Source organism: Podarcis gaigeae (genome assembly GCF_964106915.1).
Source record: "Podarcis gaigeae genome assembly, chromosome: 11".
NCBI classification, from domain to species: Eukaryota; Metazoa; Chordata; class Lepidosauria; order Squamata; family Lacertidae; genus Podarcis; species Podarcis gaigeae.
In genome coordinates this window covers 7,293,633-7,311,206 of record NC_139687.1, presented here as the reverse complement: position 1 = coordinate 7,311,206, position 17,574 = coordinate 7,293,633, and the positions used below count along the sequence as shown (strand labels likewise).

Here is a 17,574-nt window from a genome sequence, read left to right as displayed (position 1 = left end):
TAATTTAAGCAAATGTACTTAACGCTTTGGAGCTAGCTGAACCTTTCTGCATTCATGATTGAATGTTGCATGCCAGCTACAACAACAACAACAACAATAATAATAATAATAATAATTTCTTATTTATATCCCGCCCATCTGGCTGGGTTTCCCCAGCCACTCTATCTGAAATAACGTGTTTCTTAAACATGGGGGGAAAGTTAGCTTTAGGCAATCACAGTTAAATTTTCCAACACCTGAACTCTGTTTAGTGGCATTTGAATATTGGATTAGGAAACATACTTCTTTCTGAAGAATTTGTGTGGCCTCCAACTTGCTATAACTCTGAAACAATAGTCCTAGCAAGTGATTGGAAAATGGTAGAAACCTGAGGCAGCCCCTTCAAGTTTAGGTATTTTATATATAGCTTGGTTCTTCAAATCAGACAAGACCCTGGAGGTAAGACTTGTTTCACCTATGTATCTATATCTAACCAAGCACAGAAGTATTCCTAAGGTATGACATAAGTTGGAACAGATAGCTTCTGTTGTAATCCTGGCTTTGTGTGATCATAACTATTCATGGGCAGAGTCAAAGTCAGCACACTTTTTTTGGTCCACTAAAATCCATTGCCCAAACTTTCAAAGCCATGTTTCCTACCTCCTTAAAAAAAAAAAAAAAGAACACTCAAATCAGGGATCCGAGATCTGTACCCAGTACTGAAGTCCACTGAGGTATAGACATTATGTTTCCTGATATCATAATCACAGTTAGGTGATTGGAAGTGCTCTTTGAGCTCACACACCTTCCTCTCCCCCTCTTCTGATGTGTAAATTCTCCCATTCTGTTCATTTTCAGAGCTGATAATGGTAGTGTGTTAATAGCTACAATGATGCTTGGCTAGCCATGGATAGAAGTGGGTTTGCAAACAGTTTTATCTGAGTGAAAGTTCCTGTTCGTATGTAACACTTCTCTATCTTTGCTCTAAACATAAAAGACGTGTGGGGGATTTCACACAGTGAAAGTGGGGGACGTAGAAGGATGTGAGCCTGCGGGGTGCTTGTGATCTCCATACTATAGCAGCATTACCTTAACAGCAGGCCACATCTAATAGGATTCTGAAGCTTGCTCACAGTGCTCTTCAATGAATGTTTCCTTTTCCTTTCTTATAGCTCTGTTGTGCGGATCGTCCTGAAGAGGGTGGATTACCGCCTTATGTCTTTGCTTTAATGGTCATTTTCTTTCTGCAACAGAGGAAAGAGCCCTTTCTGCCTGTATATTTAGGATCATGGGTAAGCATGCCTTGCATAAAGGTTTCTTCAACTTCTATAAAAAGTATTGAAGAGAGAGAAAGAATGCATTTCAAACAGTAGCAGCATCTAGACATTCCTCTGAGTTCCACAAGCTCAAATGTTTCCTCTTGCCCTCCTCACAGCCTTAATACACCCCAATCTGATGAAATCATGGTTTGCAGTTCACATCTGATCTGGCAGATGTTATATGAGGTTTCTAAGGGTTTTGAAGAAACTTCTTTACCAAAGACTCCTAGGTGAACTAGCAGTTATGATGTCAGATAAAAAAAAAACCCTCTTCCAAATTGTTAAGTGGAAGAGAGTTAACAGTGAGGTCCCACAAGGACCTGCATTGATACTAGTGCTACTTAAATTAATAAATTACCTGGAGTCTGTCTGTCTGTCTCTGTCAGAACAGTGAGGTTAGCAGATGACGTCACAGTATTCTGGTTCAGAACATGGTGATTGAGTTATTAACAGAGATTGTGATGATGACCATATCTTCCAAGCACAGTTCAAAGTGCTGATGTTGAACTTTAACACCCTCAACTATTTGGGTCCAGAGTCTCTGAAGAGTCGACCTGTGCAAGATTTTACTCCTGCTATAACAATAGTTTTGGTTTGGCTCCTGTTTTTATATGTTTAGATTATTTATTATATTTATATCGATGATCTTGACAAGCTACCTCAAGCGCAGTTTTAGGAAGGTGAGGGTGTGTGTGGGGGTTTTTTTAAAAAAAAAACAAGAAAAAAAAACCAAGAAAGGCAGACATAAAGTAAAAAATTAAGGTAGCAGTATTGGCTCATAACAAAAAATCCAAGTCATCTATAAGCCATGTGACTAGCAAAAGTAATGTCAGAGGAGATAAAATTGTATGTGCAAAGCGATGAGGAACTGGAAGAAAAATTTATAGTCTCTTATGAAGCTTGATGCGGGATGTGGGTGGCACTGTGGGTTAAACCACAGAGCCTAGGACTTGCTGATCAGAAGGTCGGTGGTTCGAATCCCCATGACGGGGTGAGCTCCTGTTGCTTGGTCCCTGCTCCTGCCAACCTAGCAGTTCAAAAGCACATCAAAGTGCAAGTAGATTAAATAGGTACCGCTCCCATGGGAAGGTAAACGGTGTTTTCGTGCCCTGCTCTGGTTCGCCAGAAGCGGCTTAGTTGTGCTGGCCACATGACTCGGAAGCTGTACGCTGGCTCCCTTGGCCAGTAAAGCGAGATGAGCGCCGCAACCCCAGAGTCGGTCACGACTGGACCTAATGGTCAGGGGTTCCTTTACCTTTATGAAGCTTGATGGGGTCTAAGTGGACAGTGACTGTCCGGGGGGGGGGGGAATCCTAGACTCACTGGAAGCTTGCTGAGAGGAATTTGACTTCTAATCCTTTTCTCTTCCCCTGTTGGTAGATTGGAGGGTTTTCATTGAACAAACTAGTGAACTTCAATCTAAAAGAAGTTGAAGATGACATTGTGGTCTGGGAGCACAATCCTGCTGTTGAGGATCCTGCCTCTTCAAAGGAAACCTCTCCTAAGCGGGGAAAGGTATCAAAACTGGAATTTAAGTTTTAAACCCGTCACACACTTTTATTTTTAAAAAGTAGCAGCAATCTAGAATTAAACAAGAAACGATTGTGCTGTTTTTTATATTGCCTCAAACACTTTCTTTAAACATATGTCTGTTGAAAGTACTGTCTGATGATTTTGAAGAATTGTGTCAAAAAGTTTGACAGAGCCTGTCTAATGAAGCTTGTGCTCTGATAATCTGATGTTTGAAGTCAAGTGCAGTGGTACCTCTGGTTGCGAATGGGATCCGTCCCGGAGCCCCGCTCGCAACGTGACAGGAACGCAACATGCACAGGTCGCGATTCACCGCTTCTGCACATGCGTGAGACGTCAGTTTGCGCGTCTGCGCATGCACAAGCAGCGAAACCCAGAGGTAACCCTTTCCGGTACTTCCGGGTCGCCGCGGGACACAACCTGAAAATGTGCAACCTGAAGCAAACATAACAAGAGGTATGACTACTTCCAGCTGTAATAATGTCAGATAGAAATTCTGTTGTCTGTCTTTGGCTCCCTAAAATACTTCGGTACAGTGGTGCCTCGCAAGACGAAAAGAATCCGTTCCGCGAGTCTCTTCGTCTTGCGGTTTTTTCGTCTTGCAAAGCAAGCCCATTAGCGGCTTAGCGGGCTCAGCTGATAAGCGGCTTAGCGGGCTTAGCGGATCAGCTGATAAGCGGCTTAGCGGATCAGCTGATAAGCGGCTTAGCAGATCAGCTGTTAAGCGGCTTAGTGGATCAGCTGTTAAACGGCTTAGCAGATCAGCTGTTAAGCGACTTAGCGGATCAGCTGAAAAGCGGCTTAGCGGATCAGCTGAAAAGCGGCTTAGCGGATCAGCTGATTAGCGGCTTAGCGGATCAGCTGATAAGCGGCTTAGCGGATCAGCTGATAAGTGACTTAGCGGATCAGCTGATAAGCGGCTTAGCGGATCAGCTGATAAGCGGCTTAGTGGCTTGGGAAAAAGGGGGGGAAAGGAAAAAAAACCCCGCAGGAACTCACAAGACATTTTCGTCTTGCGAAGCCAGCCCATAGGAAATTCGTTTTGCGAAGCACCTCCAAAACGGAAAACCCTTTCGTCTAGCGGGTTTTCCGTCTTGCGAGGCATTCGTATTGCGGGGCACCACTGTATTATCTAATCCCATTTTTTTTGCACATCTTGCTGATCTGAGTACGGGGTTGTACTATACAGCTGCAGATTTATTAGCCCTTGTCTAGGGGCTGCTGCCTCCGCCCATTTAGCTTTACAGCTTGGCCAAAAGAAGTATCACCTCACAGCTTGCCTACCCTGTGCTCTCCTGCTACCACTGGTGGTGGGTGAAGGGGAGCAAGTCTCCCCCTCATGTCCCCGTGCTGTTCTGCTGCCTCCCAGAGAAGGAAGTCTGCTGTTTTTAAATGCAGACTTCCTTTCCTTGGTGACAGTGACAGGGAGGGAGAGACGAAGAGGAGAAAGGCTTTCTTCCCTTCATTCCCCAGTGTGGGAAGGCCTTCCTAGGCCACCTGCTCGCTCCCCTGGTGGGCTCATTTGGGGTGCATGCTTACTTGGTCCCAGCATGACAGTCGATGAATGCAAATACAGTACAGGGGAATATATAGTAAATTCCGGATTACAGCTCTCTTTCTCCTACAGTGGACCCTCTGGATACGGATTTAATTCATTCCGGGGTCCAAAAACACCCCAAAAAAATCCATAACCAGAGGCACAGCTTTTGCGCATGTGCGCAGCACGATAGAGCGCTTCTGTGCATGTGTGTGGTGCGCAGAGTGCTGCGCATGCGCAAGCGGCGAAACCCGGAAAAATACTTCTGGGTTTGCCGCTTTCGCAACCCGAAGATTACTTATCCAGAGAGATACGTAACCCGAGGGGCCACTGTACTTCACTTGAACTTAAATCTTCAAAATCTAGGCCCAAGTGTGATACTGCCTTTTTTCGGCTTTGGAGTGCAGATGCCAGGCAAATAAGATAATCCAGCCTTTGTTTTAATTGGCAGGTTCCTTTAGTGTTCGATTCAGATCATCAATGTTTAGTCCCAGTTGGACAGCTCTGGGTTGAACTGCTTCGTTTCTACGCCCTGGAGTTTAATTTGGCTGACTTAGTCATTAGCATACGCCTCAAAGAAAAAGTGTCTCGTGAATCAAAGGACTGGCCTAAAAAACGGATTGCTGTGGAAGGTATTTGAAAGTAGTTTGTTTGCAGAAAGGTCCGGTTTGAATTGCCTGTTGGAGAAATGTGTATTGTTTGGCATTTAAAGCAGGCTATCCTTTCCCCCTCTTTTGACATTCTTCTTAAGCAGGTACCCCTCAAATCATAGAATCTTAGAACTGTAGAGTGCGAAGGGACCCTGCGGTCATCTAGTCCAACCCCCTGCAATGCCAGAATCTCGACTAAATCATATATGATAGCCACCCAACCTCTGCTTAGAACCCTCCAAACAGGTCTTACTGTCAGTATTAGCTACAGCTGAGAAAACTCAGACTAAGTTTTGTTTTGTTGTTTTCTCTATTTGTGTTTATTACGACTGTCTAAGGACTCTTGGTTTTGGCCGTGGCGCATGGAACAACAGTTCACCTGAGCATGCTTTTACATTGGTCTCCATTACTATTGGTTCTTTGTGGCAAGCCACCTCTGTGCACCTGCTGGTCATGGGTTGGAAGGGAACTCTAGAGCCATTAGTCCAACCCAGTGCAATGCAAGAATCTCAACACACGCCTTTGTTCCGCGCTCCCGGGCTGCTTCGGGGGCTGGGGAGGGGAGCCGCGTGATAAGGTTGCCAATATAAGCCACACTTTAACTTTTCATGGCCTGAATTTAGAAAAAAAATGTGGCTTATATTCGGGTCAATGCAGTCAGCAGTTTTATCACTGCATCACTTGGAGGTAAAGATTAGGTGGTTTACACACACACACCGCCCCACCTCACCTCAAGCAGCTGTGTAGGCTAGCTCCTAGAGAATCATTTGCTGCAAAATATTTCTGATAAACATCTATTTCATGAAAATAGTTTTCTTATTGTCCATCCCTGTGGCGACCCTCAGGGTGGCTTACAGTTGCAAGTATAAAACAATAAAACCATCAAAAGCAGAATAAACTCAAGTAATAACCACATTCCATGAACAGTAACAGTAAGGTAAAGGGACCCTTGACCAGTCGTGGCCGACTCTGGGGTTGCGGCACTCATCTCACTTTACTGGCCAAGGGAGCCAGCATACAGCTTCCGGGTCATGTGGCCAGCATGACTAAGCCGCTTCTGGTGAACCAGAGCAGTGCACGCAAACGCCGTTTACCTTCCCGCCGGAGCAATACGTATTTATCTACTTGCGCTTCGAGGTGCTTTCGAACTGCTAGGTTGGCAGGAGCAGGGACCAAGCAACAGGAGCTCACTCCGTTGTGGGGATTCGAACTGCCAATCTTCTGATCAGCAAGCCCTAGGCTCAGTGGTTTAGACCACAGCACCACCCGCGTCCCTTTGAACAGTAACAGTAGCACGCCCCCCCCCCCAAAAAAAACCAGGGCAGTTTGACTCAATAAGCATGCTCACCTAAATGAAAATGTTTTGACCTATTGTCAATGAAGCATTGAACAGAATTTCACAGTCTGGGCATAATGACCCGTATCACCTGGTGGGCAGGTTTATTGTATTGGGACTCTCAACTCCTATCAGCCCCAGTCAGAGTAGCCAGTGGTCAGGACTGGTGGCAGCTGTATTCTCAATGGGATCTTGGAGGACTAAAGGTTAGCCACTCATAGTTTAAGCAGCTTGCTGTTGGCTAAAAAGCTTCATTGCTTTCTCTTAAGTTCAATGATTGAAGTATATCCTGTGGGTTTTTAATAGCCACCTGTTTATGTGGCTTTAAGTGTGTTTTATTCATGCCTCAGATGTGATAGATAAATCTGTGAAGTGGGTGTCTGCTATGGAGAGAGGCTTCCCAGAGTTCCTCACTTGATGCCTCCTTTATGATCTTTTGAGTGCCAAGAGGAAATCTTATTATTCACCTAGACCTTGGGGGGTGGGGATGATAATATTAAGACCTGCTGTAACACCTTCAGTCAGATATAGTTGACTTTGACTCTTGTTTTCCCCAGATCCTTACTCTGTGAAGAGGAATGTGGCAAGAACCCTTAATAGTCAACTAGTTTATGAATACATTCTTCACTGCTTACGGGCAACTTACAAGTATTTTGCCTTGCCCCATAAACAAAGTACAAAAAACAACCAAAAGAGACCTGCTGAATCCGTGGTACTCTCAGAGCCGGAGATGAGCGCTCTTAAACCTGGCATCCCTGACAAACAAAATGCACATGATGAGGCAGAGAAATCGCCAATGGACAGCTGTGTAACTGCTAGCACGAAAAGTTCTTATTTTCCTCAGGAACCTGCGTTGGATCCTTCTCAGGTGTTTGGTGCTGAAAGCTTTGTGGAAGAGCAGTTGGCAGACGATATAGAGCATTTAGGTGTTTCCCATGAGGACTCAGACTGCATAATTGAGGAATTTATTTCGGGCGACAATGAGGAATATAAACCGAGCTGGGAGGAGACAGAGAGTGGAAATGAAGAGGAAGAAGAAGATGGGCACGAACGTGATAGAAAATGGCAGGGACGTTTGGGTATCACTCAAGGTTTGGATGAAGACAGTGAAAGTGGAGATCTTGCCATTCCAGCTGGTGAGCATGATGTTGAAACTGACAGCATTTCTGATATGGAGAATTTTCAGAATACAGTAGCTGCTCTTGACGGGTTTGGTTCAGAAAGCGGCGGTGGACTAGACGATAAGGTTGACATGGATGCAGAGAGCACAGAAGGAACTGATGAACTGGACGATTCCCTGATGAAACTGGAACCAGCAACTCAGGAGCAAGTATTTGAAATGGATAATTCGGAGGAGGAGGAAGTGGAAGAAGAGGAGGAAGAGGAAGAGGAGGAGGAAATTCACAGTATCATAAACCAGAGACAACTTGGTAATGTTATCAATACTGAAGATGATCTGGATAACACATACACTGGATCTGGCGTTGAAGAGCCTCTATCGGAAGAGGAAGAATTGTTTATTTCTGTCAAATATGAAGACGGTGCGTTCAGGAAGAATGCAGATGAAGCTCCAAGGGCAGATTTGGATAAAGAAGATAATGTTGAAAAAGAAGCATCTTTGGAAAGCAACATGCTCATAGACCAGTGTGGCAAATCTGACTTCTTCTATGAGTTTAATAAATACTCTTTCACAAGAGGCAAGGTAATAACATCTAAATTGTAAAATACTATTTATGCTGCAGTTCCTTCATTCCATTGCATGTTAATCTGTAGAGGTAGGACTAATCTACATTAGAGGCTGTGTGTTTGGTCCCACAAATGTCATTTAATCCCAGAGTCATAAATTGGGACTAGAGGAACAAGTTTTTTGTTTTTTAAATAAAAAAACTCCATTGATGCATTATAATTTCTACAATCCATAATCAAGCTGACTGTTATTTTGAGTTTCTTCCACATGTCAAAATATTCACAGGTTTGAGCAAAGAGCATGGCAGGCTTTAAACACGGTCAGTATGACATGACAGTTGGAAGTTGCAGTCAGACATGTATAATATGATAAGCATGTACAGAGAGTGTCATTGACCATAGTCTGGCCATTCCTGATAACAGATATATTCATTATCTCCCCATTTATACTTTAAGCTAGGTGATGTTTGCTGTCTCCTACCAGGCCTTGTTCCCACTTATCATTTAGCAAGCTTGAGAGTGTAGTTTCGCTCAGAGAAGAAAAAAGTTTTAAGGATGTCTTCCTTTCTCTTTGATACAGTCACCTACAGTTGTGTGTAGCCTATGTAAGCGAGAAGGTCATCTAAAGAGGGACTGCCCAGAAGACTTCAAAAAAATTGAGCTAGACCCTTTGCCACCATTAACACCCAAGTTCTTAAATACTTTGGATCAAGTGTGCATCCAGTGTTATAGTAAGTTGACTGAACTTCATTTTGGTTGAAAGTTTTTGGAAATTAATACTTGTACAAAATAAACAGGGTCAAGTAATTTTTCTTAGTTTGGGCTATTTTCCACTCAACAATCTTCTGCCATGTTAGAGTTGGGGAGTGTGTTTGCAGATCGCTGGAGAAAATGATTTCTGGAGGTAGGGTTGTAAGATGAGAGCAGAAGAAAGTTGAAAGTAGTTGGAAGAATTAAGTGCCTCTGTTGTTGTTGTTTAGTCGTTTAGTCGTGTCCGACTCTTCGTGCCCCATGGACCAGAGCACGCCAGGCACTCCTGTCTTCCACTGCCTCCCGCAGTTTGGTCAGACTCATGTTAGTGGCTTCGAAAACACTATTCAACCATCTCGTCCTCTGTCGTCCCCTTCTCCTTGTGCCCTCCATCTTTCCCAACATCAGGGTCTTTTCCAGTGCCTCTACCTACCTGCAATTTTCTCTGCTGCCTATCATGCCATCCCTCACTGTTTTGCAGCTATTTGGCAATTTCCAAACCAGGTCCACTGCTGAGGCTGTACACTAATGCATACTGCTTAAAACCCACAAATCAGTTTTAAAATATACAGGTGAAACTCAAAAAATTAGAATATCATGGAAAAGTTAATTGATTCCAGTAATTCAACTTGAAAGGTGAAACTCATAGATGAGATCGACTCATGACATGCAAAGCAAGATCTGCTTCTACTTCTCAGAGGTCCAATCTTGCTCTGTTTGCATCCTTGTTTTGCTGATTTCCTTGAATATTCTAATTTTCTGAGATTGTTAGTTTGGGGTTTTTATCAGCAATAATAACAAATCAAAGCTTGACATATCTCGCTTTGCATGTCATGAGTCAATCTCATCTATTAGTTTCACCTTTCAAGTTGGATTACGGAAATCAAGGAACTTTTCCACAATATTCTAATTTTTCAAGTTTCACCATTCATTAGGAAGTTGTATATTAAGTAGCATTTAATATAAAATGTAAAGTATATGTCTTTGTTCTTGCATCACTGCTTACCACAATATAAGATACAGTCTAATCGCAAAGTTTTTGTCCAAAAATGTAGATTTATATGTTGTAATTGGTTCTGTTACTTTAGGCTAACAGCATTGGGTATTGCATTATAGATTTCATATTGATGCCTCAAGTTAACTAGATATACCGTCAGTCAATTAACGTGTAGCATAATATTATTATTATAAAAGAAATTGTCTTTCTAGTGCATCTACTTGCTATCATAATTCTGATTCTAAATGAATATATGCTGTCTCTTCAACAGAGGACTTTGCTCCAAACATTATAGAAGACCAGGCTCGTGAATATATACGGCAAAATCTTGAAAATTTCATCAGACAAGAGTTTCCAGGTGTTCTTTGTGATTATATTTATCTTCAAAGTACTAAAGTAAATTTTATGATGTCCTTAGGTCACTAATCTTAATCCAGTTACTACAGAATGTGTTACCTAGCAGAAAATTTAAGGATATGCTTTATATTTATTACAGCTTGTTTTCTTTATTCTTGGCCTAATTGTCCAATATTTATTACTAACGAATGCTAATGTGCTCAAATAATTCTCTGAAATACATCCTCCTTTACAGGCACTAAATTAAACTTATTTGGCTCTTCAAAGAATGGATTTGGCTTCAAGCAAAGCGATCTCGATATTTGTATGACAGTTGATGGTCTGGAAACAGCTGAGGTAGCCTTTTTAACATGAGCAACACGACAAGTACAAATAAGTGTGTTTATGGGTGATGCTCAGTTGCACAGTGGGCTGTTTCCCCTTCCTCTTGTTCCCCTTCTCCTCCTCCTGAGGGTTCTCCAAACCTCCAGTACAGATTGGGGGGCAGTGCAGGGGGCAGAAGAAGGGGAGATTACCGTAAATTTCGCTCCATAACACGCAGATTTTTCCTCCTAGGAAGTAAGGGGAAATGTTTGTGCGTGTTATGGAGCGAATGCCTACAGATGGCAGGGGAATCTGCTGCAGTTGTGAGCAGTCCGTGGCTCGCTTTGAAACAGCAAAGCGGGTGTAAGCGGCTCCTGTCAGCTAGCGGAGCCGGGGAGGAGGGAGAGAAGCAGAGCGGGAGTTGGCTGCTTTAAAACAACCCCGTGCTCTCTGTCCCTGCCTGCAGTTTTTTGCTGCCCGATTTTGGATTAGCCACTGTAGGGGCTGTGTGTGTGTGTGCTTGAGCTATCGTTCTCCTCCTCCTGCTTCCCGTTCACTCTCCCTGCGCCCCTGCGCTCTCCCTCCGACTTTAGAATTGACACTGTGTGTGTGTGTGTGTGTGTGTGTGTGTGTGTGTGGGCTCCTTCTCCTTCTCTTGCTTCCGTTCACTCTCCCTGCGCCCCTGCGACTTTAGAATCAACACTCTGTGTGTCTCTGTGTGTGTGAGGGCTCCTTCTCCTTCTCTTGCTTCCATTCACTCTCCCTGTGACTTTAGAATTGACACTCTGTGTGTCTGTTTGTGTGTGTGTGAGGGCTCCTTCTCCTTCTCTTGCTTCCGTTCACTTTCCCTGCGCCCCTGCGACTTTAGAATCAACACTCTGTGTGTCTCTGTGTGTGTGAGGGCTCCTTCTCCTTCTCTTGCTTCCATTCACTCTCCCTGCGACTTTAGAATCGACACTCTGTGTGTCTCTGTGTGTGTGAGGGCTCCTTCTCCTTCTCTTGCTTCCGTTCACTCTCCCTGCGCCCCTGCGACTTTAGAATTGACACTCTGTGTGTCTCTGTGTGTGTGAGGGCTCCTTCTCCTTCTCTTGCTTCCGTTCACTCTCCCAGCGCCCTGCGACTTTAGGGCCAGTTCTGTGTGTGTGTGTGTGTGTGTGTGTGTGTGTGTGTGTTTTGACCTCACTGCGCTTGTTGGGGGAGAGTGTTGGTCGCAATTTTTCTTGATTTGTCTCAGAGTGGTTACTATCATGGTTTCCTTGCCGGGGAGGAGGGAGAGACGCAGAGCCTGCTTGTTCTAAAGGAGCAAAGCCGGAGAGGAGCCTCTCCTGCATTATTAGCAGCATCCTTCTCCACACCCCCCACGTGTGCTCCTTGTCCCTTGAGTTCTTTTCCTTCCCTCCCCACTTAAAACGTGGTTACAAAGCATGGATCCACATGGATCCTCAGGGTTTTTCATTGGGCTACCCCAAACTTACCGTCAGATCACATGTCTGTGGCCACAGCACAAACCACAAAAATCATACATCCACTGTTTCGTTTAGAATATTTTTTTCTTGTTTTCCTCCTCTAAAAACTACGTGCGTGTTATGGTCAGGTGCGTGTTATAGAGCGAAAATTATGGTACATTGTGCCAGCAAAAGTTCATTCCTCTGGAAGACATAGGCTGATCTACTAAGCATCTTTCTCAGGTTTTCCCCCCTAAGCTGATAGTGTTCCATGTGCACACACAGACATGTCTAGTTAATCATAATTTATTCAGTGCAAGAAAACAAGAGAGGCTGATAAATGAGCAGGTTCACTCTTTTAGATTCCAGATAGATTCCAGATAAAGCCACTTTCTTTTTTTTCTTTTTTTACATCAAAGTGGATATTCAGTAATCACCTACAATGCTCAAACAAAAAAGAATTGTACAAGAGCACCTTAGAGACTTCTTCATGCACACGAAAGCTTATACCAAGAACAAACTTAGTTGGTCTCTAAGGTGCTACTGGACAAATTTTTATATATTATATATTGATATATTTTGACTGTGTCAGACCAACACGGCTACCTACCTGAATCTACCACCTACAATGCTGTTGTCGCATTAATACCAGCATAAAACCACCGACATCGCTCCTAAAATAGTAGTGACACCTTGATCATGGTGACTGTTTATTTCTGGGGTTTTAAAAAATTGCACAACTTTCAGCGGCAACTACTTCAGATGTGTGATTGTGGAAAGAAGAATAGACAAAGTCACAACAATTTGCACTTGAAAACAGTCTATTTGTTATGTAAATCTGGTGTACTTGGGTACAGCAACCTATTGCATGGAAGGCAAAAAGGAGACACCTGTGTCTTGCAAGCAACCTGTACACGTTAGTGCTGTTGCTTGTTCACGATGGCCAGTCTTTTCCCAATAGTAGATTGGCCTTGGTTTGTCTCTTGCAGGAAACAGAAAAATGTGTCTTTACAGTGGTGCCTCGCAAGGCGAAATTAATTCGTTCTGCGAGTTGTTTCGTCTTGCAATTTTTTCGTCTTGCGGAGCGCGGATTCCCTGGGTATTAACGGTTGTAAGAAAAAGGAAACAAACTCGCAAGACGTTTTCGTCTTGCGAAGCAAGCCCATAGGGAAAATCGTCTTGCGAAGCAACTCAAAAAACGAAATACCCTTTCGTCTTGCGCGTTTTTTGTCTTACGAGGCATTCGTCTTGCGAGGTGCCACTGTACTTTTCTCCCCCTCCCTCCTAGCCTTTAACAAGAAACTGGAATTATGAAAGGTTTCATTGGGAAGCCGCTTGTGAAATTTTACCTGGATAGCCAGATGAAATCTGACCAGGGCTGTGAGATGTTGAGTGCAACAGCAAGTTTATGTTTGCCGTTTTCTAAATTGGAGGTGCTAAAAGCCGTATGGATTGATCTATTACACAGTCAGGTTCATGATAGAAGAAAAGTGCAGTACAGTGGTGCCCCGCAAGACGAATGCCTCGCAAGACGGAAAACCCGCTAGACGAAAGGGTTTTCCGTTTTGGAGGTGCTTCGCAAAACGAATTTCCTATGGGCTTGCTTCACAAGACGAAAAAGTCTTGCGAGTTCCTGCGGGGGTTTTTTCCTTTCCCCCCCCCCCTTTTTCTAAGCCGCTAATAGCGCTAATCCGCTAAGCCGTCAATGGGCTTGCTTCGCAAGACGAAAAAACCGCTAGATGAAGAGACTCGCGGAACGGATTAATTTCGTCTTGCGAGGCACCACTGTATGAATGAGAGGACCTCTAAAAAAACCCCCCACCCACTGGGTTACATCCAGTGAAGTTGTCCTGTAAGCAAAGGAGTTCTACTCTGCTCTCCTCTCCCGGTGCATCGCTCCCAAATCCAAAATATGGGTTCTACCAGGCCTCTGAAGGGATGGGGGAGCATATATGATGAGGAAGTCCCATTTTGCAGGTGTAAATTTTCTTTTTGTTTTTTACGATTAATTTTAATTAGGTTTTGCCTCTTACAAAAATCTAAAAGAAAAAACATTCCAACAAACAGAACGAAAACATTTTGCAGATGTAACTTCCTGTCTCAGTGGGGCAACTTCACTAGGTCTGCATGTTGTAGCCCTTGATCTGCCTATTGTAATGCTGGCAATTGTAATATTGGGGTGTAATGCTTTTCCTTAAGCTTTGTCGTATTGCTGTGTTTTTAAAGCTTTAAAAAAGGATTCTGGTGTATTTTTAATCACAGGGACTTGACTGTATAAGGATTATTGAAGAACTTGCAAGAGTGCTCAAGAAACATTCAGGTAACTGTTGCTAAAAATGTGGTTGGCTTGTATGTTGTTGTTTTTTAAACCATGCACACAGGAGCATGAATTGTGCGAGGATGTTTGTGAATTTCAGATTCTGCAGATGCAAAACACTCACAAATGGATTTTAAATTTAGGATCAGGCCTTTGATGCACTTTAGCCTCAAGAGCTTTCTAGTATGTCTGAAAAACATAAAGCCACTTGCATTGACTTCTTTTTGCATATCATTTATGTGATAAATGAATGGAGAAATTTAGCTCAGTTATTGGTGGACTGGCCATCTTCCCTGATTTAGCATGCATTCATTTGATTTTTGGTACAGAATCCTAACAATAAATTTTAATTCCCCCCCCCCAAACCCTCCTGGATGCACAATACTTGATAGTATTGGTCTGTCTGCAATAATAGCGATACATTCTTAAAGTCTGTTAGCCCACATATCTGCAACTCTGTCTGCCCTTAGCCATTGGCCCACAGTCAAAACAAAAACATGCAAGTTAGTTGCCATAAAGTGTGAAAATCTGTTCTTGCAATGACCTAAAATGGTGGTGGTGGAATAAACCTAACAAAAAAAAAATAGCACAATTAGCATAGCTTTGTCTGCATAAAATGATGAAGATATTAAATTTCGGAGGAATAATAATAATGAAGTCGGGTCTTCTTGTAGCCAGGCTGCTAGCACTTCATAGATATTTCTAAAGCTAAAAACAATACACTAGACAGATCTGTGTGGATTCATGTTGTTCTCTTTTGGAAGAACATTGTCATTGTCAGCTTGCTCATAGTTACCGTATTTTTCGCCCTATAGGACGCACTTTTTCCCCTCCAAAAATGAAGGGGAAATGTGTGTGCGTCCTATGGGGCAAATGCAGGCTTTCGCTGAAGCCTGGAGAGTGAGAGGCGTCGGTGCGCACCGACACCTCTTGCTCTCCAGGAAGCTATCCGCAAGCCTTGCGTGCCCGGGGGATCTCCCCCTGGGAGCGCAAGGCTTGCGGGCGGCAGCCTGCAGTGCGGAGCACGGGGCGCCCTTTGGAGGATGCCCCGTGCTTCGTGCAGGTGTCGGCAAGCCTTGCGCACCGGGGGGAACTCCCCCGGGCGCGCACAGCTTGCGGGCGGCAGCCGGCAGCGCGGAGCACGGGGCGCCCTCCGGAGGACGCCCCGTGCTTCGCGCAGGTGTCTGCAGCCCGGCGCGTGGGGCACCCTGAAGCAGAGTGCCCCTCGTGCCTGGCAGACATCGGCCAGCCCCACAAGCTCTGGGGACAGCGGGGAGGCGCAGCGCCGTCATCCCACTGTTCCCTGACCTGGTTTTGGGGGGGAAATAAAGGGGGGGAATTCCTTTATTTCCCCCCCAAAAAAGTAGGTGTGTCCTATGGGACAGAGCGTCCTATGGGACGAAAAATACGGTAATTAGGGCTGCCATACGTCCGGAATCCACCATACATAGGCGAGATTTATCCACCGAAAATGGCCTCTGGGTGGAATTGTCAAAACTGGACAAAGTGTATAGGAAAACCCAGGCATGTTGTAGCCCATAGCTTTAAAACATTATAAGGCATTCGTAGAGTGTGCTAGCCAGGGCTTTTCCTGAAATGACTGTGCTCCATAATACACTCAGCACTCCCCTGTGGGTGTAAATTGCAGAAAAAGATCAATAGTAGTGTGCAAGTTGTCTGTCTTCTGTTACTGTTCTTCACATTGAGGAATCCCTGATAAGCTTCCATGGAACTCTAGGCTTCCTAAGTATGTCTTGGAACATGATTGAAAACCACTGCCAAAAATGAGATGTGTGCAGTTCAGTGAGATGTATTCCTGTATAGGGTTGTGGCCTAAGTATCATTGTGTACTTAACAATGCTGAATTTCAGCCAACATCATTCCCACGGAGTTCAACTGGTATAAATCTTCATTTTTGTACTTCCATAGGTCTAAGAAATATATTACCGATAACAACTGCTAAAGTGCCAATTGTCAAGTTCTTTCATGTACGAAGTGGTCTTGAAGTAGACATCAGCTTGTATAATACATTGGTAAGAACATCTCCTAGTTGAAATTGAAGCACTTCTTCAAATAGCCACTGGAGATATAGCAAATGGGATATGGGGCTACTGTTATGGAGGAAAAACAGCTTTCCAAATTACATTGATGAGTTCTTCCGTATTTATGATGAACAGAAATGGGGTTCATGTGGACAACTGATCAACAGAGTTTGGGAAATAAAAAAATAAATATGTCAAGGTAGTTACTTCAGTGTCTTGTAGAAATGGTTGGTATTAAAATCTGACCAAACATGCACTGTGATTTTCACTGTGATATTTTAAAAACAAGGTTGTTTAATTTTTAGATAGCAAGTAAAAAAAAAATGTGGTTGTGGTGTACATGCTCATTCCACATTCCAATTGCATGCTTCTGAAATAATGCTGTTTCTGTTGACTGAGGTATTTCAGAGAGCTTTCCAAGTCATACAGTTGCTGTCCTCCTTCACCAATCCATCTCAAAATTCTAATCTCATTTCTTTCTAGGCTCTGCATAACACAAGACTCTTGTCCTCTTATGCAGCTGTTGATCCAAGAGTAAAATATCTCTGCTATACAATGAAAGTCTTCACAAAGGTACATCAATGTTCTAGTTAACTGGGGGAGAAATAGTGACAGCCGTTAAGTTTTTCTACTAATTTCTACTCCACCCCTCTTTTCAGATGTGTGATATTGGTGATGCATCTAGAGGCAGCCTATCTTCCTATGCCTATACTCTAATGGTGCTCTACTTCCTTCAGCAGAGAAACCCTCCTGTCATTCCTGTTCTTCAAGAGGTACACACTTTAAGCCTGTGTGTGTTTGTGCACAACATTGTGCATAGGGACTTTGCCTTTCCCTCCTTCTTGTAGCCCCTAGTAAAAGTAAAGGGTCCCCTGACCATTAGGTCCAGTCGTGGCCAACTCTGGGGCCGACTCATCTCGTTTTATTGGCCAAGGGAGCCGGCGTATAGCTTCTGGGTTATGTGGCGAACCAGAGCAGCGCACGGAAATGCCGTTTACCTTCCTGCCGGAGCGGTACCTATTTATCTACTTGCACTTTGACATGCTTTCGAACTGCTAGGTTGGCAGGAGCAGGGACCGAACAACGGGAGCTCACCCCGTCGCAGGGATTCGAACCGCCGACCTTCTGATCGGCAAGCCCTAGGCTTTGTGGCTTAACCCACAGCGCCACCCGCGTCCCACCTTGTAGCCCCTACAAACACTCAAAAACTGCTCTGCACTGCCGGGAGACCCTCTGGAACAGATTTTGGGAATGCGGTGGGGGCTGGGGAAGAGAGGAAAGCGAAGTCCTGTTGCAGGACTGGACTTTTGCTTGCACAGCATTGGA

General features: G+C 44.0%; 1 protein-coding gene across 1 annotated transcript in view; it reads left to right on the top strand.

The window, feature by feature from the left end:
* TUT7 (terminal uridylyl transferase 7) overlaps nucleotides 1-17,574 on the top strand; it is a 45,163-nt gene that overhangs the window by 17,766 nt on the left and 9,823 nt on the right. The window contains exons 10-20 of the mRNA XM_083701879.1: nucleotides 1,152-1,271; nucleotides 2,679-2,813; nucleotides 4,817-4,997; nucleotides 6,909-8,053; nucleotides 8,618-8,768; nucleotides 10,056-10,142; nucleotides 10,377-10,477; nucleotides 14,152-14,209; nucleotides 16,136-16,239; nucleotides 16,732-16,821; nucleotides 16,908-17,021. Coding sequence (XP_083558005.1) covers nucleotides 1,152-1,271; nucleotides 2,679-2,813; nucleotides 4,817-4,997; nucleotides 6,909-8,053; nucleotides 8,618-8,768; nucleotides 10,056-10,142; nucleotides 10,377-10,477; nucleotides 14,152-14,209; nucleotides 16,136-16,239; nucleotides 16,732-16,821; nucleotides 16,908-17,021 — 2,286 coding nt within the window. The remainder of the gene's footprint in view (nucleotides 1-1,151; nucleotides 1,272-2,678; nucleotides 2,814-4,816; nucleotides 4,998-6,908; nucleotides 8,054-8,617; nucleotides 8,769-10,055; nucleotides 10,143-10,376; nucleotides 10,478-14,151; nucleotides 14,210-16,135; nucleotides 16,240-16,731; nucleotides 16,822-16,907; nucleotides 17,022-17,574) is intronic.